Source organism: Anas acuta, chromosome 13 (genome assembly GCF_963932015.1).
Source record: "Anas acuta chromosome 13, bAnaAcu1.1, whole genome shotgun sequence".
Taxonomy (NCBI): Eukaryota; Metazoa; Chordata; class Aves; order Anseriformes; family Anatidae; genus Anas; species Anas acuta.
The window spans coordinates 7,016,545-7,042,298 of NC_088991.1; the positions used below are offsets into that span (position 1 = coordinate 7,016,545).

General features: G+C 42.0%; 1 protein-coding gene across 4 annotated transcripts in view; it reads right to left on the reverse strand.

Moving 5' to 3' along the window:
- The window catches only part of ENOX2 (ecto-NOX disulfide-thiol exchanger 2), a 43,000-nt gene continuing 17,246 nt past the window's right edge, over window positions 1–25,754 (reverse strand). For all 4 annotated transcript variants that reach the window (XM_068697589.1, XM_068697588.1, XM_068697587.1 and 1 more), the window contains 11 exons: window positions 21,249–21,455; window positions 20,084–20,317; window positions 18,677–18,889; window positions 16,944–17,050; window positions 10,639–10,753; window positions 9,568–9,749; window positions 7,790–7,897; window positions 7,378–7,434; window positions 6,014–6,122; window positions 4,859–4,944; window positions 1–1,395 (listed from right to left, as the gene is read on the reverse strand). In XM_068697589.1, the coding sequence (XP_068553690.1) occupies window positions 1,264–1,395; window positions 4,859–4,944; window positions 6,014–6,122; window positions 7,378–7,434; window positions 7,790–7,897; window positions 9,568–9,749; window positions 10,639–10,753; window positions 16,944–17,050; window positions 18,677–18,889; window positions 20,084–20,317; window positions 21,249–21,455 (1,550 nt within the window). In that variant the 3' untranslated portion in view covers window positions 1–1,263. The remainder of the gene's footprint in view (window positions 1,396–4,858; window positions 4,945–6,013; window positions 6,123–7,377; window positions 7,435–7,789; window positions 7,898–9,567; window positions 9,750–10,638; window positions 10,754–16,943; window positions 17,051–18,676; window positions 18,890–20,083; window positions 20,318–21,248; window positions 21,456–25,754) is intronic.

The following is a 25,754-nucleotide window of genomic DNA, read 5'->3' on the forward strand; positions in this document are numbered from 1 at the left end:
TTTGAACATTAAAAATGTTTATTCCTTAAAAATACAATGTTCACCTGTAGTGACACAAATAGTCAGAGTTATTAAAAAGGGTTTTCATATGCTTCCAGTGTAGCAGTCCTTCAGTGTCAGGAACAAAAGTGAGCAGGTAGTTTCCCCCCTCATCCCCCATGGGAAGCCTGGTCCCAACAGAAAGGTTTGTTCCACCCATTTCTGCTGCCTGTGCCAAAATGAGCTACGTGCAGATCTCTCACTAGGTTCGAAAGCTCCAGGAGGCATCCACTGCCAGAGCTCTCTCTGATGACAGGGTACGGTTTTGTTTGGTTGGTTGGTTTTAGATTTTTTGTTTGTTTTTTTTTTAAAGCATTTTACCCTATATCTTACCAACCTTCTGCAGAGGGCTGGGGAGGCTGATGTTTACTGAGAATGTGAGGTACAGCCTTGGGGAAGATTCAGGAGGAGAAAAGTCTGTGCTGTTTTCTAGCACTTTCTGAAGCTCAGTCTCAAAAACGAAGCGGATGGAGAAATTTGATGGTAAGCTGTTAGAAAAATACAGGTCTGACGTAGGCCCTTTGTTCTAACCAGATCAGTAGAAAATTCAATACACCTCCTACATCGAAAATTATTTACAGACTGCATTACATTCTGCAATGCACAAACCCTCAGAGAAACCACCATAATCACACTCCTAGTGACACTGCCTTCACATTAGCTTAACAGTTAAATCTTCAATAGAGAGAAGAGCCTTGAAAAAGATCTGACTGTTAGGCTCATAGCGACTCCGAGCCAACTAAGTTGTCTTCTGTTTAAACATACCTCATTTTTTGTCATATAAATGTCTAAAAAAAATGTCATTTTTTTCCCTCTGGGTGGTTCTAGAAACCAGAAAGTTTTTTTTTTGTTGTTGGTGGTGCTTCAGTGGACAGTCTATGGCTGTTCCTACCAGTAAAAAGAAGGTACAGGATGAGAGATTTAGGCACACACAGCACATACAACATTGGCAAAACATGTGGTCAACACAATGGGCTTAAAAATATCAGACGAACTTTGTACACAAAATGTATCAAACAGCACTTTGCTTCTTAACAAAATAACTGATCAAAGAAGCTCCAGCAGTTCAAGTTTCTTCTAGAGCTACTCTGGACTTAAAGTTTCACTTACATATTATCCCATGCGTGCAAGATAATCGTCATAAACAGAGGTAAGAGGCATCCTAAGTTTTCTTGACACACACATCCTGCTGTTGCTTTCAGTGTTAAGTCAGTTCAATGAAGCTCAAGTCGTTTTCAACCCATCAAAACCACAAAACTTCCATTTTTTCTCTAAACTGGCCCCAACCCCACTCAGCTCCTGTTTGAACGTAGTTTGAAGTCTGGTCATGAGAACTTCCACTTCGGTGGTGCAAATCTGTGAAAACAAAAGGAAAATTTCACTAAAAAAAGAGGATACTTTGGTTACAAAAGTCCTGAAATAACTGGTTACATTCAAACTCAAGCACATTTAATTGCTAAAGGACATCTAGGATTTCCCTAGATCTCTTGTCCAAATACTAATGGTGATATCTTTGGGATGGCATGAGTTGTGCTACTGTCACACTTCGGGGTGAGATGGCTGCAGCTATAATACTAAAAAATAAATAAAGGGTAAAAAGAACGTCCAATGTTTTTCACTGTGAAATGCAAGATAACGGATTAAAAACTCCCAAGCATTTATGTAAGTGAACAGTAAATACTACTACCACTGCTTTGAGAATAGAGTTCTCAGCTAGTGCATACAGAAATCGGGGAAAGTGGGAACTTATGGAGACTTTTGATTAACAAATTTGGCTGTTCTGGCACTTACTAGATACAATTAAAGTTCAGCAAGTGAAAAAAAACTCAAAGATGCTGCAAGTTTCAGGACATAAAAACTGCAAAGGCTGTGTCCACCTTACGTTCAATTGCCTGCATCTGTTTTCTTACTGCAGCAGAACCATTAAAAATTTATTTGTTGTATTAATAACAATTCAAGTTTGCTTCTGTTGTGTGTTTGAGACTGCTCTGACACATGTTAAGAGCTGACTGCACAATAACCTCATCCACCTGCTGGATAGGTGAAACATTAGGATACATTTTTGGATGAAAATGTGGGTATTTTCCAAGACTGCAGAGAATGTGACATCTTTCTACATATTCTGCTGATCTACCACAGTAACTGTTTTTGGTTTTCATTCCCTTTAGAGCTTGCATAGTTTGTAGTCCTGCTGTTGCAGTACTGTCAGTTTTCAGGGGCTGTGCTTCAAGCTTGGTGTGTATGGACCACACATCTCAGCAATGTCTCCTGCTGCTTCTTCATTTCCACCTCCAACACAGTGGTTTCAGTGCAACAATTCTGTAATGTCAAGTCTGATCCCACTTCATGCTGTCTAACACAATCCATAACTGGATTTTCCAATAGATAATCTTAAGTGATTTCTCCTACCGTCCTTCAAAGTCATGTTTGACTCTGACCCTCTCAAAGAAGTACTTTTGACTCACTCGTTTTCACCGTATGCCAGCAAGAATCACAGTTTTCAGGTAGGACTCAGCTAGGCCGAAAAGTTCTTTATTTTCAAGAGGGCAGGCTACCATTTACCACTGAGAAAACGAAGTAGCAGAATGTATATTCACTTTTAAGGCTTCATTAGTGTGCGAGTGCATGAAAACCTTTGACATGTGATAAAGATCAAGAGCACCTGCTTTGCAAGATGGGTTTGTGTTTGGGAGGTCATCATTCTGTTTTCCAATCAGGTAGAAATGACAGTTTTAAAGTTTTAAGACAAAGAACAAGCTCAGGTTGGCAATGCGTTTGGTAAAGAAGAAGTTCAACCTAAAACATGGAGCAGATAGGAGACACCCCAAGATAGCCATCATCTATTTTACTCATCAGCACTTGCAGTGCTCACTGCAGTATTGGAGAAGTTCTGTTGGGATTATTTCAAGGCTCCAAACTGCTCTTTTAACCTCTGCACTGTCTGCTAACCTGGTGGCTTAAACCTGGTAGACTTTAAAAACAAAAACCACAACTAATACCAAGCTCTCACAGTAATGAAGACAGGAACGTTAAGATGTAACCTGAAGAAGAAATGGGAAGACCTTCTAAGAGATCACACACACAAATCCTGTTGAAGTTAGCAGGCTACCCAAGCATCAGCAAGCAATAAAAAGGACTGAGAGCACTGCAGAGACTAAAGGATGTGCTTTTCACTGTAGTTTTCTGCTAAGCTAAGCAGAAATTCTGCTAAGCAGAAATCTCCAATGAAGTGAAGCACTTTCCTACATTTTAAATCACAAACAGGAAATGTCAGAAGTCTGATGAAATACATGGCAGCATTCCTTTAGGAGCTCCAAAGGAAAACAAAGGTAGCTGTTTGCCTCTTAGACAAATTCAGAACTTGCAGGAGAAGATGAACTATTATGTATGTCATTAAAGGGATGGAGTGAGCCTGATCACTTGCTTAGAATGGGGAAAATTAAGCACAAAGTTATAAACAAAAGCAGCCCGAGAAGGTTCCAGGCACAAGAGATGATTCCCCTGATGGTAAGTATCCTGTTCATGGAGCACTTTAAGGAAGACGATCAAAGTATATCAGTAGAGTAGAATTGCAAGATGCAATTTGCTAGAACCTTCAAAACTTTTTACACAGTAACAGAATATCCTGAGCAGGAAGGGACCCACAAGAATCAGAGTTTTACTCCTGGTCCCAGATAGGACCATCCAAAACCCAGACCCTATGTCTGAGAGTGTTGACCAAACACTTCATGAACTCCAGCAGCCTCGGTGCCATGACCACATCCCTGGGGAGCCTGTCCCAGTGCCCGACCACCCTCCGGGTGCAGAACCTTTCCCTAACCCCCTGTCCCTCCAGAGCCTGACCCTCCCCTGTCCCAGCTCCATGCCGTTCCCTCGGGTCCTGTCGCTGTCCCCAGACAGCAGAGCTCAGTGCCTGCCCTTCCGCTCTCCTCGTGAGAGCTGCAGGCTGCCATGAGGTCAGGTCAACCCCTCTAATGGGGAGGTCAGTCCCTCCCCATTTACTCTGATAAGGAGTCTGAAGCCAGCAATACACAGAAACAATGCTGGAAACAGCAGCTTCTCCTTGTACTAAGGAAAATGCACAAGTGCTCTTCTTGTTATTGCCCTTTTTGAGCTCTGCACCAAGAACTTGATCCCTCCACTTAGCACAGACCTCTGTACCAGGGGCTGTGGTTCAATCCTTGTGCTCTCAGAGTTTAAGGCACAGCATCCTCCTAAAAATGACTTAATTTCTAAGTGTCAAAACAGAGACAGAAAAGGGTCGATGAAGAGCCACATGATCAGAAATATGGAAAAACTTTGCACAAAGACACGAAGACATTAAGTCTGTTCAATTTAGATAGAATATATACAGTGGCATAGCAGTACAATGAACAGTATGAAAGGGGCAAGTTATTTTCTCTTTTATCTTGGAAGTCGTAAGGATAAGGGAAACAAAGGCAGTAAACAAACAGAATAAACACAAATACATTTCAGATACAGATTTTAAACATGGGATTCACTGTTGCAAAATACACTTAGTGTCAAAGGGTTTTCTTTACTTAGGAGCAGGATCACACACAAACATTAACAATAAGAACATGAGCTCCGTATTTAGGTTAACATTAAGCTGGGCTAATTATAAGGGCTAAGCCAGAAGCTATGAAGAAAGTTCACCCCTACCCTTGTCCTCTTCCAACAAATTATTCCAGGTAATGGACACGAGCTCTTACAGTCCTCACTCCCAACCAGCATCATACCCAGGGATGAAATTACACACTCAGAACACAAACGTGCTGCCTAGGCTTGCTCAGGGAAATGGAGATATTGGTACACCTACTTTGCTGTCCAGGCGCTGCAGGTAGGAACAGATGTACTCTATGCTTGCTCCAAATGGGTGCACATGAAGAAATGTTGAAATTATTCCTGGAAAAAAGGAACACCACAAACATCATTCTCTTGAGAAGAGTTAGTTAGGAACCCCAGCTCCCTGCCACTGCTAGTACAGAACACAGGGATCTTATCAGGCATTTTTGCTTTTAAATACAGTGAAGTTTGGCCCATAGGCTGCAAAGGAAACAACAGCTAATTGATGCAATTGGTTAGCACTTCAAACAGACCTCACTGCTCTCAATGCCTGTTGAGTAATGGTAACGTGCCCCATGATGATCCTTGTCAAAATTCAGCAAGAGGTTATCAAAATTCAGCAAGAGGTTATCATAAATGTGGGGATTCAAGGCTAAAGAAGAGGGAAAACTGTGCTCCAGATGTATCACTTCAAGGAGCAGGAAAAGGCAAATGGAGAGCAAACAGTGATATGTGTGCCCCATCTCACAAGTCCTGCAGCATTCAGTTAAACAGAGCAACACAAGTTTGTAACCTGTCCCACAGAGACTCTTTTCCAGCTCACAGGCAGAACTGTAAATCCAAAATACTAACTTGTAGTTCTGACCATCATCTGAAGTAAAAGGTAGTGCCTATGATCTTTCCTTTAAAGTCCCCTTTTTTTCTGTGCAGACATCAGACCGTGATCTGGCACAAACAGACCCATCTGAATATCAGTAAATGATTTTTTGTTGTTCTCAAATCATATGTGGAAGGATGGCCAAAGAGAACTAGGCTGAGTGACAAGAAAGAAGCTATCTTGTCCCACCAAGAAGAGAACTTCTGTTCCTCCCACTCAGTGCTTCAAAATTTTTTTTCAGCTACTGGCTTTTGGTTGAAAATTTGTAGCATGCAGTGTTAGGTTATTAGGTTATTTTTCAATAATAACCGTGGTTGTGACTGTAAAGTGCATGGCACAAGATTTCCATGCGAGCAATGTACCGAGTGAAACCCTGACCACCACCAAGACTAAAGGCTGTGAGGACTCCCACCTCTACTGGCACAACCCAAGGAACAAAAGGTGGCCAGTGGAAGCTGTGAGGCCATTTGAAGCAACTCCCATTCAGTCCCGGTCTCTAACATTGTCACCAAGTCCATCAAAAGGCCTTACCAACTAAAAGAGCTTCTCGTTCAGACTTCACAGGACTATTGTTCAGTGTCTTCTCAACTGGACCTTCCTTCTCCTGACTGCATGCACAAACTCTGGACATACTGCTCTCCTGAAGAAAAAAAACAAACACAGAGGACCCATTTCAAACACTGAGAGCACAGCAGTCACTCTTACACACTCTTACAGCTGCTCAGTAAGACTTGACAGAGTTTGTATTTTTGTCTTCCTGTGTCTGTGAGTCATTGCATTGCTTTATCTATTGTTTATTCCGCAAAATGCTTCCAACAAAACACACTGATGCCCATTTTGCTGTTGGAAACTGCGTGTCTGAGCTACCAAACTAGATTAAAGCCCATAAAGTAAAAGTAAGATGCCATAACATGCACTTTCGTTGTCCCTGGTTCACTGGTATGATGTCTACTCTGCAAGAGCCTTAAAAACACAAAAACAAACAAACCCCTCAAACAGCCAAACAAAAAGACTAGAAAGGAAGTCTTGCAGTGACTAATTGAGACACAGATGTTCATTTTTGAAATGCCTTAACAGTGGCAGTATGATTAAGCAAGAGCCTATTGGATGCAAAGGATTTGGGATCAGACCGTCCTTGACTTGAGTTTGTGGTACTGGAATCAAACAGAATTTTGCATAATTTATTATCCCCCAAATAAATGTAAGACTACACATGAAGCAAATACTTGGTTTTTGCACTAAAAGCATGACTGACTTTTATTCTTAAATTATAGCCTGAATTCCAGTGGTCTGAGAGATACAGGCAGCTATAATTGGAAATAGCCTCCAGTCACTAGTAAAATGAACTGGACATGAGCCAGTAACAAAGATAGAATTAAATGGCTCCTCGGATTTGATTAGCTTCTTACTCTAGAGTAACTGTGAATTACACAGGACTGAAACTGCACAGTCCTGGCCTAAACAGGCTATAATTCGCTTTTGCAGGAGAAAGTAATGGTGTGCACTTTGTGGAAACAAAGTTAGCTTCCGATTGATATAGGAACTGTAATTCAGCCAGTAATGTCATACTGAAAATGCATGGCCTCCTTTCTCTTGGAAATCCAACACACATTTTTGAAGACTAGTTGAAAAGACAATGCAAAAAAATTACCTTGCACACAAAAGCTCATTTCTACACCAGAGCATTGGAAATACCTACTGCTCTTCCATCCAGAAGCTGCTATGGATAGTTTAATGTGTTTTATTTGTACATATATAGACAGTCCATATGCACTGTGCTTGTACACTTCAGAAGAAATCAAATGCTAAACAATTGCTCATTTTACAATGAGGTGTCACTACTTCCCTCAGTAAAATACTCTGACTAAGACAGCAGAAAAGAAACTTAGACTTACATTCCCTTGGCCATCAATAGCATCTCTCTCCTTGTCCTCTTCGTCTGCTGTGCTTTGCTACACAGAGTTTAAGAAAAGGAACAATTACTGATGATGGTCTGTTATTTTTGTTCTTTGATACAAAAAGTCACCAAAGCTCCTGCACTGAAGATTACTGGTATTCAAACTCTTTTGCAACAGAAGCAAACTCAGTTGCTTCTGTTGATTCTCTCGCTACTATATGGATCAATCAGCAAGTTCACTACTAATATGCAACCTCCAATTAAGCAGAAAGTTTTTCCAGCTTTCTAAAGACTGCTTCTAAGCCAGGTCTAGGCATCTCCTACACTCTGTTCTTCCCTGCACCTGCCATAGGCCATGAAATCCAAGGACTGCATTTACTACTGAGAATAAGGACTGGGAAGTCACATACCTGCTCCTTAAGGGTTTCTAGCAATGCTTCTATCTTTAGTTTGTCTTCTCTCACTTTTTCTAGCTCAGCTTCTCTCTTTTTGTATTCATCTTGTACTTTCAAAAGATGCTGGAAAAGAAAAGTTAAACACAGTTCATAGCCTTTCACCTCCTATTATTTAAAGAATATAAAATGAATAAACACTCCTCCATGCAGACCTGACAGATCATATTTGTAACAATTAAAAGGTTAGGTACACAAAAAGAAGAAATCTTTTCTATACCCAAGAAATTTCTTTGCTTATTAGCATACACAAAAAGCATGACTTTTAATAAAATTTGTGCTATTGTTTGCACAATTCAGCATAGCAGAAAAATGTGATGAGTGCTCCCACATTCGACATCAGTCCAGCAGTTCAGGATGCTTGCAGCAGCTGCCACAACACATCGTGCACTCCCTTGACACGCAAAGCTAAGAAGAAAGATGGTGTAGTGAATCACAAACCGCATCTCAGAGATCAGCAGAATGATTTTCCTATCAAGGATAACCAGGCTGTGGTTGTGGATACAATGGTCTGCTCTGAGAACAAACTTGTAGTCTCGAATGTGTCTGTATTGAATGCACGTGAGTACAAAGACCTTACTGAACAAATCAAGAATCTGACAAGGGCAACAGAGGAAAAAAATGATTGATTCCCCATCAGAGCCAGAAGAAAACGATTCTCAGAAAACTGCTATCACCACTGGGCCTTTCAGAGATGGGCAAGATCATGACACCAGGATGAGAGAAGATTAAACACTAATATGGCTAAATCTTCAGGTTAACAGTCTTCCAAGGTCAAACCAGGATACAGACGCAGGTATTTCAGTTAATCCTTTCTTTCAAGCTCAGAAAAATACTTTAATATTTTTTCTACTTCATCTACAAAAAAAAAAATATTTGTAATAAAACACTATTTGTTAATATTTACAAACGAACATCTTTTTCCCTCAGGGTAGATCCTCCAGAGTGCTCTTCCAGAATGATTACTTATCCTGGCAGTGGTACATGGAGAAGCCTTTATTCCCTGACACCTGCACAAAGGAAAATCTATTATGTCCTGCAGCCCCTGCCATTTCCTCCCACATGGATAGCTGACAGTGACCAAAGAAAGCTTCTGCCACCTCCAATGTTACAAATGCCAATGCAATTAGTTCCTACCACAGGTTCATCCAGTAAACAATCACAACCTTCACAATATCTCTTCAAGTTCTAATTTTAATAACGTGCTTAACTGAACTATTAGCCGAACTCTGTGTTTTGGTTATCTGTCTGGCTTAATACGTGAGACAAAACTGTTAAGGTGTATAGGGACCCAAAACACTTGATACTTAGATAAGGAAAACAGCAAAGAACAACACGTCCTACAGTTTCTGAGAGAATGAAAATCCAGTAAACTTTAGAAATGGCAGTAAAGCAAGCTTTGGATTTCCCCATGTTGTTTGTGCTTGCAGGCAGGATTTACAGGGTTACAAGGGAAGGTAGGCACAGACTCAGTATTTCAAAAGTCACAATGTGGTCAAGCAAACAGCACACAAGGAATCCATAACTATGGATTGTTTTCATGCAACTCTTATCAGCTCATATCGAATCACTGTTTTGAGATTTTTGTTTTATTTTTTGGCAATACCGGAAATGACAGAAAGTTGCTCTCATTTACCACTGAAATTAACAAAATGCCTTTGTTTGTGCCCATGCTTTGCATGACAGCCCCTTTGCCTTTCTAGCAAGGCCACAGCTATAGAAAAACCTAGGCCCACCTGCTGCATTCCCTGCAGAGCCTGCTGGAGAAGTTTCAGCTGCTGCTCTTTGGTTGTGTCTTCATCCCTGCTTGCTTTGCCATGCTCCTGTTTCAGCAGTTCCACCTCATTCCGGTAGGCATCCAGTTGCCAGCGCAGGCTATCATTTTCTTCTTTTAGGGCTTCCACCTGTGACACCAGTGCTGGAGAACAAAGCAGAGTTGGGGAAAAGAAGTCACGATGTGCTCTCCCCACAGTGTAGACAGCTCTGTGGCTCACAGCTACACAGTTACAAACCCAAATAAACAAAATAAATTTATTGCAACCACTGTTCCTGATGTCTCTTTAGGAAAGAAGCTGCTCTGGACAAAGAATAACTCCTTAGTAGAAAATATCAAATATTCTAATATTTCATGTACATATCTGCAGCCGTTACCTTGCTGCTTCACCTCAACTAAGTAGGATATGACAAGAAACAATCAAGAAGTGACAGGTATTTCAAGCATTACGATAATGCAAAATCTACGTGAAAGGAATGAATGAGAAGCCAGGCACCAAATGGAGCCACGATAAATGATGTAAAATAACAGCTGGCTGGGAGAAACAGCCCTCTGCTCTCTCTCATAACATAACCTTCAAATGCAAAAGGAAGAGCATTTTGTATGGTTTATATCTACGATTGTAGGGTTTGCTGCAACAGAACATATAGCAGCAAATTCAAAAAGACATCAGGGGTTTGGAAGAACAGCAGTAATAGCCAAGGTAAAGCATCTGATACCAACATAAATAGCTATAAAATCCACTGCTTAAATACTGAAGTCCATCAATACCACGCTTGTCTACAGCAGGTTTCTTAGTTTCTTCTAAAGTCCTGGCACTGTCACAGTGTTATGACCTTTTCTTTGTCCTTCAGAATTTGCATGAATACACACAAGTTTAACAAGGTTAATACAAGGCAGAACACATTAGAGAGACTGTACATAAAATTTTAAACCTCAGCAGCAGATAAACAGTCAGATCTGAGTGGGGCTAATAAAAGACTCCACTGAAGAGACATGTGTTTTATGTAAGAGCTGCAAAAAGTGATTTTACCTGATTCTTCTGTTTCTTTCATCTCTGATGGATCTTCTATTTCTTCATCAGACATTTCCATTTCCTCCTCTCTTCGAATACCCATTAGCTCATCATTATGAATGTTACGGATTTCCTAAGGTTCAGAAAGCAGGTTTTTTTCAATACAGATTATAAGGAACCAACTGGACGGATACAGAAATGCTGAAATCTAAGTCTGCAAACTGCAACTCCATGATACAAGAAAAGGGAAACGATAGAAATTTTTGGCACTGACTACTAAATCTAGAACGATGTCTAGCATGAGTCAATCTGTCAGCACTACTGGCATTACTGATTCCTCCACCTTCCTTCTATTCTTCACCCCAGGGCAGGCAACTAGCCTTGTCTGCAGGGTTCTTTCTTGGTTAACTTTGTTCCCCACATGCCCTGCTTGACATCTGTACAACTCTCTTGCAGCCAGTGTCATCCCCTCCTCACATACACAGTATGCAACCTGACACACCTCCCTGGCATTTCTTTCTCCTGCCACACAACGTACTCTGCACCTTCCTGAGCACTGGCCTGCAGGGTGCCCGGTGCCATGAACCTTGTCGTGCTGCAGTATGATCATAGCTGTGATCCACAGTGCTGCCTCACTCTGTTCCTCTGTGCTGCGTGCCTGCTCCACACAGCCGCGTGGCTACAACAAAACCTACCTGAGATGGAGATCGTGCCAGTTAGATGAGGGAATTGCAAGTACACAGATAGAGGCCAGACACTGCCCAGGCACCTTGTAACTCATATCAACCCTGGTGAGCTTCGAAGCTTCTCTCCCTTCTGCATCTGTGCCAACTACCAGGGCTCAGCCTGCACCACAGTGACTCCCCCTGCAGTTGCTGAGATCCTCCCTCCTCTGTCGCAGCCTTGTTCCACCTTAGGGATCAGAAAGGAACTGCGACAGTGCCCTCTGAGAGACCCCAGCTCCTGCTCACGTGTCCTTTCCATGCCTTTCACCTTGTCCAGGCAGAGCCAGCCAAACTCACCCATCCCTCAGCTCTGTCCCCTACTCAGGCTGGAGAGAACTCTGCACAGACCCACACTGCCCTGTTGGCAACACAAGGAAATACTTAGCCAGACTTACTCCCCTGCACAAAGGCAGCACAAGAGATATTCAGAAAGCAATGGCCAGTATTCAAGACAACAGAGGTGCCAAAAATACTCACTAGAGGCTAGCACAGCTGGCCAAGTCTCCCTACCTGATGTCAGCTTACCCAAACTTCACTCAGATTACACATCCCAGAAACAGCTGTAGGAGAAAAGACACAGAAGACCTACTTTTGAAATAAAATCAATGTTCAGCTCTTTGCAGATTTTACTCTAATGGCCTGAAGCTTTCAAAAACTCTGCTTGCTAGCACCAAACACACCTCAACCAAGCTCAGCCAACAGGTGAAATGCACATCCTTTCAGTTTGGGTGTGTGGATACCTTGGAGACTGCAATGGGAAGAGGGTAAGAACAAGGCAGACCAAAGCATGAGGGACAGGGCTGGCTGCAGTTCCAAAACACCTGCTGCCTGCCCTGGGCTTTCCTCTGATGCTATCACCCACAGGATTAATTCCAACAAAAGCTGTAGCAAGAAGATGCATATTAGGGGTCCACCTTCCTTCAAGAAAAGACCCTGATAAGGGAAAGAAAGCTGAGCCTAGTAGCAAGCGTCTCTGCAAGAGGCCTCACCACTGGTCTCACTGCCTCTTCACACTGGGAGAACTTACCTTGGAACAAAAGACCACTCCAAATGGAGAGAGCGCTCCCACCCCAGTCACGGCAAGCAATCTCAGGCAAGCACAAAACAGAAGTGCTAGGGCTCAAAGAGGAGGCATAACCTGAATCAAGACTCTCCAACTATCTTTTTTTTGGTATAAAACAAAACACTAGCTCCTCCTTTACATCTGCTAAGAAAGGATTGACTAAGTGGGGTTTGGAAAGGAAGTCTCAGAAGTGCAGTCTCATGGGGAGGTTCACAGATGCAAAATTCCCAGGAAAACAGTCATTGTGGAGGATCAATCACCTGTTTGTTTTTTTTTGTAATTTTTTTTTTACCCAAGTGGAATATTATCCAGCTCTACAGATATTCACATTTTTCTCAGGTTGCAGCTATCATGAAAGGTGGCCTGCAAATACCTACCCCACCGTCACAAATGACTTCTGGATAAACAGTTACCACCAACTTGTCAACTTTGCCTAGATCAAATTTACATTTGATGTTACAAGATCTTTACAGTGAAAGATGACTTCTGGCTTTTTTGGAATAAACTTGTTTTCTCAGTTTGTAATAAGGAACTCAATACATCAGAAAAACACAGAACCACAGGAAGATTTATGCTGTAAGCAGTCCCCCCCAAAGTATCTAAATTAATCCCTGCCCTGTTCAAAGAAGTGTTCCCTGCAATCCCAGATCAAGTGTTGTCCAAATGCTTCATGAACTCCAGCAGGCTCAGTGCCAGGACCACTTACTTCCCTGGGGAGCCTGTCCCAGTCCCCGACCACCTCTGGGTGAAGAACTGTCTCCTGATATCCATCCTTGTTGCAGCTTCAGGCCATTCCACCTTAAACAGTGGAAAGCTGCTGGTGGGGGCCCTTCAGCTTCTTCTTCCCCAGGTTACAAAAGCCCAGCTCCCTCAAAATCCTGGCAGATACCTGCTGGGCTGCCACTGATTCACTGTCATCTTTCTCATATGGGCGGCTGGAGACAAGAGAGGGGGGCAAAGCAGTGCAACTGTGGTTTCCCTGGTGCCAAGCAGGGGAAAAGAATCAAGCCCAATCCCATTGCTCAAACACAGGCTGGTTAAGTGCACTTCCTTTTAAAGAGCCTCTCTCCTACAAAAACTTAGTCTGTTCAGTGAGCTACATTCTTTAATACACTCCTTTTAATAACCAAGGAATTGTTAAACAGTTGCTGCTTAACCTCCCAGCAAATAAAGGCTGTGATCTTTTCCACTGATCAGTCTCATTGTTGTGAATTTCCTGATCTCTATCCACATAAATAAATAAATGATTGCTCGACCTTACTGAAAATTATCATAATTTATTCTCCAACATCCCATATGATGATGAGTGAAGAGCAGCAAGGAGATGGATATGTCCACATCCCCAGACAATTCTCCTTTAGTATACAATTTCTACGGTGTTATAGTCTTGTAAGGAGAATGTACAGAGAAGATATTGTGTCACTAATTCTGTACTACCCACAGTGCATGAGTAGTGTGGAAGACAAATCTTAGAAGTCATAGGAATGTTCCTCACAGAAATAAACAGAACCCAAATAGAAAACTTTATCATGTTTCTGCTTGGCAGACAAATCATGTTCTTAGCTCAGATCTATCGTTTATTTATGCATGGCAGATGGGATATGCGTAGAGAGGTTTAATCAGATACTTGATGCACTTCTTCTGTTGCTAATATTACATATAAATTGGAATATCAATGGTTATTAAATATTAAATTTGACTTCACTAGAAAATAAGGATGATGTATGTCACAAGTGCTTTGCACTTGCACCTGAGAGTGCTGGATTAAGCACCATTTCACCAAAGCAACCCTGCAAAATCTGTCCTATATGAAAGCATACACTCATCTACTTCTTTCACATGCCCTAGAGTAAACACACATCTTTCACAGAAATTATCATCCTTTAGAGAATAAAAGCTTTCTCCTTAGACGCTCATTATTACAGGCTTAGTTAAAAAAAGATGTGATCTTAATACAGTTAAGACTGAAAACACAGAGTAACATTTTCAGAGGTGGTTTAAGCAAAGCTGTTTTGCTTTATGCTGAAACAAGGCCAGGCAGATCCACACAGGTCTGAGATGGGTTTAGGACTTCATGAGGATCCGGTGATAAGCTACAGAACAGCTCTGGAGCTATCACAGGTCATGGCTGGTAACTACAGTGTTCTTGCGGAGTTGTAGCTACCTCACATAATCAGTGAACTCATTTAATACTGTAGCTTTTTAATACAAAAAAACAGAGTATTTTAAAAAATATTTAAAATATTTGTGTGCCGTTTCTTCCCTGTTCTGAACATTATCAGTAAAGAAGTGATGATGGAAGTCGTTCCTTCCATATCCCTCACAACACACTACATAGCACTGGGGTGCTCTAACCACACAGAGGACTTTAGTACAGCCTAACCTTCAAATGCCTGAAAGAAATCAACATACGAGTTCTGTTCTACAACATTCAGCAAGATCCAAAGTGCATGAAAGGTGCAGAAGTGTCCTGCAGAAAGCTACGTGCCTAGACTGGCACGCTCCTGGGATCTGAGTAGAATTTATGTGCTCTCTGGCTTGGTGCTCCACCAGGAGAGACCTCCGCGACAGACACCACAACACTGCAGAACAGGATTCCAACGTCACACTGAAAGAGCAACTGAACAAGAAGCTGCGGTTAAAAAGCTATCCTTCCTCTTTAATTGCTATTTTACTGCTTATATATTTGAGTTCTTTTTACTGTGAATAAACAAACACTTCAAAATGCACACCTTTTACCACGGCCTGCACCAGGGTGGGTGTCATGAAGTGTCTCCAGACTTTCAGTTCTACCTAATCTATGCAGACAAACTAGAAATACTGAGAAAATACTGCTAGAAATACTGAGTCTGATCCACAACAGGGAGTCAAAACATCTGGTCTTCCAGAGAATTATTGGGCAACATCAGGCAAACGCTTCTTTATTCACTATCTCTCCTATCTCCATCTCAAGAGGATAAATCCACTAATGACTGCACAGGGCTCCGAGAAGTCATGCAATGAGGTCCAGCAGTCAGCAACCTTTGCCTTCCAAGCAACAAAAACAAATCAAAGAAAGAAGAAAATCCAAAGCCATCAAGCGGACTAGGATTTCTCACCCAAACCTGACTACTCAGCAGTGTATGGAGACAAGACACCATCACCTATTTACACATCTGTCATGGGAACACTTAGACAACAGTGCTAAACATCCAACTCCCAAGTCCCTCAGCCAAGGATGCTACCTCATGCATTCAGGCTGGTATTCTCAGCATGGTTTGGGGAACACTGGAAACCAACTGGGCTGTAAATCATCTTAAGGTCATGCTGAGATGAGAAAGCATATGCTTTGCCAAATTTTCAAAACATAAATGACAACATCATCTCTAAATTGCTGGTGTTTTCACAGTGAATAAAAAATTGCTATCTAAACACAGCAGGGTTACTTTAAAAGGCAGGTAATTTTCATAGCAGGTTTTTGTTTTGTTGTCGTTTGCTTTTTCCTACCACTTAGAAGACATCTGTGTGCTGCCAGAAGTAAAAACTGATTCAAGCCTCATCCAACTTAAAAAGGTTAATGAGCAAGAAAAATACAACTTCTTGCTTTTTCTTTCAAAACTATTCATACCCCAAGGTGACAATACTTCGGTTACCACTTTGAGCATTAGCCTTTCTTAGGAAGGAACACAAAAATGAGACTCTATGGAAGAAGAGCTCTAACCTACCATGGGGCTCTTCTGTTCCTCTTGGAAGCCCTCCACATTCCCAGGAGCATAACAATCTCCTCCAGCCTTCCTCAGGCCGGACACAGAGCATCAAGATGTGCTCCACTGCCAGGTGCAGCCAAGCAATGGGACATCCCTACTACACAGGTGACAGAAGGCAGCATATATTTCATCTCAGACTCCAGGAAAAATATCTGACAAAATCATCACTTTGCAGAGACAATCTTTCTTTATCTTAGGTTTACTTTTTCTGATGTTGTATCTGAATCACAGAAGATCAGATAAGGGACTGAAGACTATTCTTCCTCTTGCAGGAACAGCAGTTTGAGTAACAATCCTTCTTCCATTATCCCCACCCTTGCCACCATTTTTAAATCCTTTTTTCACTAACAATGTTGCTGCATGACATAAATATATGAATATGAGAACATCTTGCCTTAAGTTTTCAAGACTGACCAGCTGCAATTATTTCAATCTCTCAAATCTTCCAAGAAAAACGTGAAAAAAGCTGATCTCAGTGATGATACTTGTTTTCTTTAGTATCTCTCTAGAAATACTTCTTGCTTTAACATTAAAAACAGTAGAAAACAGATCTATATTTATTATTATTTTCACAACTTCAATTGACATACAGATCAATATATTGCTTCTAGTATCAGAAGTACAATGAGCAAATTTATTACCTGCAACACAAGAGACGACTGAGTAATTCCCATCTTACACTGTGAATTAAGACGTCATTACCCATGTGAGCATTGTGCAAACATAAAATCAATATCCTGACATGAAAGAGACTGGCTGCAGAATCTAACACAATAGAAAATTACCAACCTCTGCTTGTTTGCACCACACGCTGATGTTCTTACGCTGAGCTTTCGTGAAATGGTCCCAAGCCTTTTGTTTGGAGGCAGAATGGTACACGGCCACTATCTGCTCGACTGTAGTATCAAATCAGCAGTCAAATCAGGCCAGAATATCATCCAGAGAGGGCGAACAAAGGAGTAAAGGAGTAAAAGAGTGGAATCAGGCAGGTGGTTTGGCTAACCTTTTGTCATAACACTGTACTGTGCTGAAGCCATGCTCAGGACTCTGTGCCTGGAAAGGAAAGTATGGACTTCACCAGGCCACAATCAACTGGGAAAACTTCATCTGCACTCAAGTGGAAAAAATGAAGGCAGGTGTTGCACTGAAAAAACAAAACACTCAAACACACTGAGCAACACTGCTTGTTAGTGCAACAGATACGCCTAGGTAGCATGCGCTCTCTAACATTTCCTCTCACAACTGTGAAAGCTAGCACTTTGGATGTTCTTTCGCCCAAGGGGTCCAGTCCTAAAGAACACTGCACCAGCCTGAGCACTGCATCCAATCCATCAGCCATCAACTTTTTTGTTTCCTTAGGTTTCCTCCTAAAATATTTTGTTTCCTTAGGTTTCCTCCTAAAATATTTTGTTTCCTTAGGTTTCCTCCTAAAATATTTTGTTTCCTTAGGTTTCCTTCTAAAATATTTTTCTAAAAAATTTGCAGAGGTATTTTGGAAATATGAAGTGCCTCTCCTAGGATGAGAATTCACCCAACAGCAGAAAGCACACCTAGCTGTTTTTTTTTCCCCCACAAATGTAATCTTGTAGTAGGCATAACTCTAATGAAATAAAATCATCTCTCTGCTATTTAGATTAACTAATAAATCTGGAAGTGTCTCAGATACCACTAGGTGTTTTGTAGAGATGAGTTGCATGCTGCTGTCTATTACTACTTACTGTGCAGTGCTTACTGTATTGTCTTCTGGACCACATGCCCATATTTTTTACAGAATTTAAAAAGAAATAAAAAAATAAAATAAAAATCAAGTGTCAGGTAAGTAACAGACAAAATTACTGAATATAAAACCAAAATTAATACTGTTCATATGCTAGCCAAGGGGCTCAAGGAGACTTAGTACAGTTATGGAAAAAGTACTCTTAAAATAATCAGACTTACTTAAAGAAGGGATGTGTAAGAGGCAATGAGTGGTTTGAGGAACTGTTATAAATCACATTCTGGAATAGACCCAATGACTCTTCCTTGATTTCATGATTTAATAAAGTACTGGGACTTGAAAGACCCAGGTTCAAAATTCTACTCTGCAACACGTTTACACTAACTTCTTACATTGTGACTGAGAACAGAGTGTTGAGAACACTCTACTGCATCCTACCTTTGGTGAATAAATCCTGTACATTTCGCTGAGGCATCAGATTACCAGGAACTTACCTTGTCTGTATACAGAAGTGCAATGTTGAAAAGATGATAGAATTTCTAATAGACTATAATTAAAAGAGGAAAAAAATTAGGAATTCATGCTCTCCTCCCCCAAGATGTGGGCTCTGACGTCAATGAAAAGTTCCACAAGAAAGTTCTAATAAGTTAATGACATATGCTTATAAATTAACTGTAGCTGAGTAAAAAGGATTGCCATTTCTTTTTCCTGGAACTTTTTCAGTATGACCTCATCAGACTCTAGAAATTAAGCGTCTTCTCTACAAGAACAGACAACCAACATTCAGTGCAAAAATACTACTCACACTGAACCAGAATCCCTGAGAGAGCAAGTTTGAATTTCTCTTTAGCTTCTTCCATCTCCTTCTCATGAGCTGCCTTCTCATTTACCAGTCTGCGAATGTGGCTGTTGGCTGACTGAATCATAGAGTAGAAGTTGTTCGCAGTCCTTCTGTTCACTTCTCCACGCTCTATCCAGGTTAGCAAGGTCTGTACAGCTTCTGAGAACTTTGCGTCATCTGCAGCAAGAAAGGACATCTTTAGACCATGGAAGTGCAAGGTTGCCTGTATAGATTTCAGATCCTTTCCCTGATGTCACTGAACTACTCTCTTTCAAAGGTCAATTTATAGTGGCAAATCTGGATTCTTGAAAGCACAGTATTATCCAAACACAAGACTACACAAAGGAATGTAAGTCTAATACCAAGCTGACAGCAAATTGTCTTTTGAGGCACAAAAAGAGGAGAAAATCAACTGCTAACAACCTACTGGAAAACTCCATATGCCTATTTAGACATATTCTTTCATGACAGCAAATATTCTCTCACTGGAAGAGTCAGGCCACAGATTGGGTTTAGGCTTCATAAAAGGTCTTGGGACTTGGGCCAGTCATTTTAACATAAATAAATTTTGGAAGAAACCATTGTACTAAAATATACCTTCGTTTTTACAAAAAGACAATTCTGAAAAAGAGATAGCTGGGAGAGCAGCTCATGGCACGGAGCTGAGAGCTAGGCACAGGAGACGCACTGGTGCAGTAAGGCTTATAAGAATCTTCTGTTTATACTCAGAAGCCACAGGGAACACTGAGCAGCTTGTGTGCAGCCTGAGGGCTCAGTTTGAATGGTCTTTCTTGGGAAAGCAAAAAAAAAAAAAAGTATTATCCATCCTGTCTCACTGCCAAAATTCATATTCTAGTAAAGACCAACAAATATAAACTTCAGCCCAGGCAGTTAATTAAATTATATTAAACACTAAAAAATCAGGATCATCACAGAGCCAGTAAATTAGATGAGGGTAGATGATAAAGAAATACACAACAAATGTGGCAGCTGCCACAACTGCAGATGGGGAGAAAGAGATGTATTCTTGATATTAAAACAAAAAAAGTCCAGCAGCACACATCCTTGTATTAGCTGTTCCAGGGTCGCAAAAGGGAAGTCTATGCCACCTCTTCCAGAATATAAGTGATGAGATTTTTAAATCCATCTCTGTAACAGTCCAACAGCATTTTCCCCCTATATTTTCTGTTTTCTTACTATTATAAGTAATCACCACCAGCTTTCTTTGTGTAAACTTTAACATGCAATGTGAAGCACGAGGAAAGTTACAAAACTACACCACCACCTCAGTTCTGTAAGAATACCACTGGAGAATACAACTCCCTACCTCAGTACCTGTGCAGACACGTGCATGCCCACACAACCACCTACCTTTTAGTTTCTCAGCAATGATGCTGCACTCGTGGTCAGAGTAATGGACGACAGGAGGTGGGGAGGGCGGGCGGAAGCGTTCCTCTTCCAGCCTCCTACGATGGCGCTCCTCTCTTGCCAGCATCCGCTGCTTACATTCCCACTCATACAGGTCATCCCGAGCCTGTGCAAAATCCACATGCAGGCGCCCAGTGTCCTTCTTGTCAGTGCTGGAGCCCAGCCTGATGCGATAGCCTGGTGGTGATAACAACAGCGTTCAGGTAAGACAGGTGGCTCGCACAGGGCAGTATCTCAGGCTCCATAAACCTAGCAGGACCCACCTGCGACTCCCACAAAGCCAGCAAGTCCCTGAACAGAAGAGTTTATTGAAGAGCTTAGTGCACAGAGTGACTCTGGAAGTTGAACTCTGGAGGTGATTCTCAGAGAGAGGCTGTTAAAATATGGGCTAGATAGACAGGGAGGTGAATCAAAAAAAATTGGGGCAATCCCAAGCCCAAACACAGGCTGGGTGGAGAATGGATTGAGAGCAGCCCTGATGAGAAGAACCTGGGGGTGTTGGTTGACAAGACCAACATGAGCTGGCAATGTGCACTTGCAGCCCAGAAAGCCAACTGTGCCCTGGGCTGCACCAAAAGCAGCGTGGCCAGCAGGGCGAGGGAGGGGATTGTCCCCCTCTGCTCTGCTCTTGTGAGAACCCACATGAAGCCCTGCATTCAGCTTTAGGGCCAACAGCACAAGGTGCTGGGAGGTGTCCCTGTCCCTGCATAGCTGATCGTTAAGGTCCCTTCCACCCTAAGCCATTCTGTGAGTCTATGAATTCACAGGGAAATGAGAGCTACTGCAAACTTTTAAAGAAACACTCAGCTTCCTCTATAGAATTTACTGGACATTTACCCAAGTAAGATGGGGATGGGCTCTGATTGTACCTCATCCCAATATTTTGCAGAGCACCCAAGGTAACAAAGCATTGCTATCTTTCCTATCAGGCACAGCTTTCAGATATTTAAGCAGAATTGCAGCAATAGCACAAAAAGACATGAACTGACACGACATGAGACAAATCTTCCAACGGCAACAAACAAAGCCTTTCATTGTAATTATAGAGACATCATTACATCCATAGCCCAGAATTTTAAGCTGCCGTAACAGACAAAAATACACCTACCAGAAAGATAAAGTGCTTTGTCCACCATGAATTCCTCAGCAAAGCGGATATGACAGAAATTCTTCTTACTCTTCCGAATAGCTATGACTTCTCCACACTGTTCAAACACTTCCATAATGATCTGCTCAGTCCCATTTTCTGGCAGTCCTCCAACAAACACGGTCTTACAGCCTGGGGGCCTCTCTCTTGTTGCTGGAGGGGGGAGATCTGAAAACAGCAACAGAAGGAAAAGAGGTTAGGTTTGTCAGAACACTTCCTATTCATTTGCCCATGTGCCCTAACAGGGGTCCTGGATTCCTTCAAATGTATGATTAGCAAATACTAGCAAATCATACTAGCAAATGTGTGATTAGTTGTATTTGACTTGATTAACAAAGAGTTGTACAAGCATTGGTGAGGTGCTCCACAAGAGCAAACACATTTACCATCCTGTTTCCAAACAAAAGATCTCAGGAGGGTGAAGCTCTCCAAACACTTTGCCTAAGGCTCACTGGTTCCTATCATAAAACTTGAGCAGCAGCTAGGACCTCAAAAAGTTATCACAGGAGGTGTTACACAAACACAGCTTCAGGGACTGTCCAAACATACAGAATAAGTAGAAAACATGTACAGAGGATTCTAAAGCTATACTGCAGGCTGTAAAATCTGTGCCCTGAGAGTGTGCTGGCAGGATTTCTGCAGTCAGGGAAAGCCTTGCAAAGCGCTGTGGATTGTTTTGAAACAACCTTCAGTTGCCTACACTGTAATCCCCAAATCCAATAGTATTTTTATTTAGGTATCTTTCACTGGATGCTGAGATGCAAGACTAAAGCCTTGAACAACATTCAATGATTTATTGGTTGAATAACGTGTATGGTACTGGACTGTGGCCAGTGTGCTAAGGGACAGGTATGCTTGGGATAGGTAAGATAATCAGTGCTGTGCTTAATTACCCTGCTGTGGTCTCTTACGGACAGGCACTGCCCAGACAGTGAGGGAACTGTCAGCTTTTCATCCATCCACAGTAGGATGATCCTTGAACACTGCTGACTTTCTGCATTACTTACAAATAAAAAGCTGTTTCCAGGACAGTGAGATGTTAGTTTTCTCTTTTTTTTGTTCTTTGTTTTGAGGGAATGGTATACTAATTGATATATCACAAGACTAGGCATTACCAGAGTTTTACTTAAAATGCTGGGCACAGGAACATCACAGACTCTCACTCCTGGGAGCCCATCAGATTTGGGTGCCATCTGGTGGCACCTTCTTGTGAATTATATAGTGACATGCAGCTAAAAAAAAAATCTGCATCTTCTCCACATAGTTAGCATCATATTTCCAGGGAACATCATTTTTCTGAAAAGATTAGGTGAATTCCTCTTTTTCCAATCAAGAATATCAAAGCTCTCCTGCCTGAAACAGCCCCACAGACTTCTGCAGGGCCCCAACACTGTGGCTGAGCTACACAGGCTCAGGGCAGAAGTATGCCTGAGATTGCACTTCATACTTCTCTCTCCCAGTTCATAACTTTTGTTTATTTTTCTACTTGAAAATTTATTGTTGATGCTTTACTGGGTGTGCTTCTCTCTTGCTGCTGGTCTGGCAGTAAGCACAGCTCACAGGATCTGGCACCTTCTCTGAAAACAAGGCAAGCAAAGCCCTGCTTGCAGGCAAAGCTCTGGCTACCTGGCACACAGCAATCTCAGGAAGACTGGGGGAGTGCTTGCTGCCAAGTTGCTTGCATTAACATGAGGGCTCACGCCAGGCTCTGCCATATGTTGGTACCCACCGCAGAAAGCAGAAAAAGGGAACGTGATCATGTGCAGCTCCTGCCAACCCCAGTAACGTGAACCAAGTGGAGGTGCCCCATTCCAACCACAGGGTGACAAAGGGGCCATTAAAAGCTGTTAACTCATTTCACACATCTTGCAAATAAGTACCTTGTGTGGGAAATCCAGTCTCATGACAAGCACATCAGAATGGCTACACTACTGAGTGTTCAGTATTTTTCCTATTTTCTTCGAAGGGAAAACTAAGACTTCTAAGACCTGCCCTCTCCCTCTGCAACAGCACCTTCCTGTTCGAATCAGAGTCAGTTTAGTGAAGTGATAAATGAAGCAGTACAAGCAGCATCCCACTGATAATGCTGTGGTAGATCTGCAACCTCTGCTCCTGCTAAGCTGGCTACAAGCAAGGAGGATTCAAAAGCAACTGTTACATCTTGACATGAACTTTGCTGACAGCAGGTACAGGCTCCTGCAAACGTGAGATGCATTCCTGAATCTTGATTAGGCCAAGAACTATGTCCTTGCTCAACTGCCAACAACCTCCCACTGCTACTGGTCTGCTCAGAGTAAGATTACAGCACTGCAGTGCCACAGCTCAACAGTGCTCTGTGGATGACGTTAATCACATTAGGTCACGTTTCTGATTTTTCAAGTCAAACACTGATTGCACTGCAGACGGTCACGTAACAAGGAGTGACCAAGGCCCCAGCACCAGTCAAAAAGATCAAAGGAGAATAAAACATCCCCATGGAGTTCATATGTTCTTTCCAGTGGGGAGGCAGAGCTGATCACTGGTGTAATTAATACAGTTAAGGTGTTGAGGAACATTTGCCCAATGTGCCCTTTGTAAGTACAGCCTTGTCCTCCCAGTCTCCTAGGTGTCCAAGTGTGCTGTGCACTTCCATGGAACATACCAAGCTTTGCTCCATGTCTAACAGGAGTACCCAGTATTGAGAAGGTCCCTCCTAAATCTGAAACAGCCTCGGCAGTGTTTTAGATGTGATGTAGGCCCAATACAAAATTATGGCAAGATGTACATGATGCACTCTGAGAGCAGCTTGCACAGTTCATGTTTTTCATTACATATACAACAAAAGGAAGCATTATAAAGCCTACAAGCAGGAATGCAAGCCAAACTCAAGAAACATTAATTACAGAAGCTTGAAGAAAGTGATCTGCTCATTATGATATCCTCCCTCATGTGATAACTAGCTTTAGCAGAGGAAAAATGTTTGAATATGTAAGATTGCAACCTAGACCCCAGAAAGAGAGGCCACCAAAACACTCAGAAAGATGCAGACCTGCATTTTATTTTTACATAAAGACATGGTCTGAGGTTGCTTTCTGGCAAAAAATGTAAGCCCACTCTCCCCAGAGCAGCAACAGGTCTCACTGTGGTATTTGGCAAAATACTGACCAGCTCCAGGTTACCACCCAGCTGGCTGCTGGACTTAGCACTCTTAAAAGCTCTAACAGACTCTCATGGCCACAACACTTTATTACTAATTAGCAGACTAGGAACTAGCTTCACACCATCATTTGGCAAAACTCAACTACATGTAAACTCTGTACTGCAGCTGTACACATTTCACACTTACCTACTCGAGCTACACCTGCACACACAGATCGATACCACCTATAAAAGTGATGTTTATGTAATTATCTACGTGATTTAGGTTAGAACTCAGAAAACAAGAATGACATGTTCCCAGCAGGAACATTCTTTGATTCCCCCTACAGAATAAGGAGCACAGAAAGAAGTCAGGTAGGAAAGCTCCTTCCTCAGGAGCAACACTAATAGGAAGAGGAATCTGATACACCCATTATAGTACATGCCAACATGGTAGCCTCCACTAAGAAGTGCTGAAAGCTGTCATTAGATGTTCAGTGAGGTTCAAGAACAATTTCAAGTTATCCAGATGGAATCCACAATCGTGATAGCCCTGTAACAAATCTCAGGGGAAAAAAAGGAAGTCTGCTCCTCATTTTTTTCTGATGAGGAAGACAGCCAATGGAGCCCAGATGGTAAGCATTATGGGGATTTAAGGTCTACTGTGCATTAGAAGGCAGATTCCTGCAGAACACCAGCTAGAGCTCACTATCTCAGGCTCCCACCGTGCTCATGTGGAACACAGCTGGGTAACTGCAGTTTTTGTTAAGGCTGCTCTTGAGTTTCTGTTGCAGCATGCAGTCCACACTGAACATTATTTGTCAAACATGCTTTATTTTCTGAATCAGCCATAGCTGTGGAAAGCAAAACAACCACAGCATTAGCATCAATGACTTTTTTTCTGAACCCTAAAAAAATGAGGAAACATTCCTTTAATTCCGTGAGACAAAACCACTGAGATCAGAAATCACCTGTTATTTAGATTTTTCAGGATCGGGAGACAGAGCTCATGAGCATGTCTTCACACTAATGCATGTGCACCAGCACGTGGCAGAAAAAAACTGCAACAGAAACGCTCCCCCAGAGGCATATGGGGCTGCAAGCATGGGATAAGGCCAAGGAACACTTTCCCCAGCAGACAAGAGGTATTAATATTGCAGATGGCACTTATGTCCCACCACTATTCAGCTGTGTAGTTTCCAGTTCTGGGGACTGAAATATTTTCCATCGCAATCCTTATTAATCTAACTGAACTGTAAACACTATTTATTGAAATTACAAACACTCAAGGACAAAAGCAGATTTTTCCTGCAGCTCTGTCACCTGTTTTTCAGCATCATGCTTTTGAGC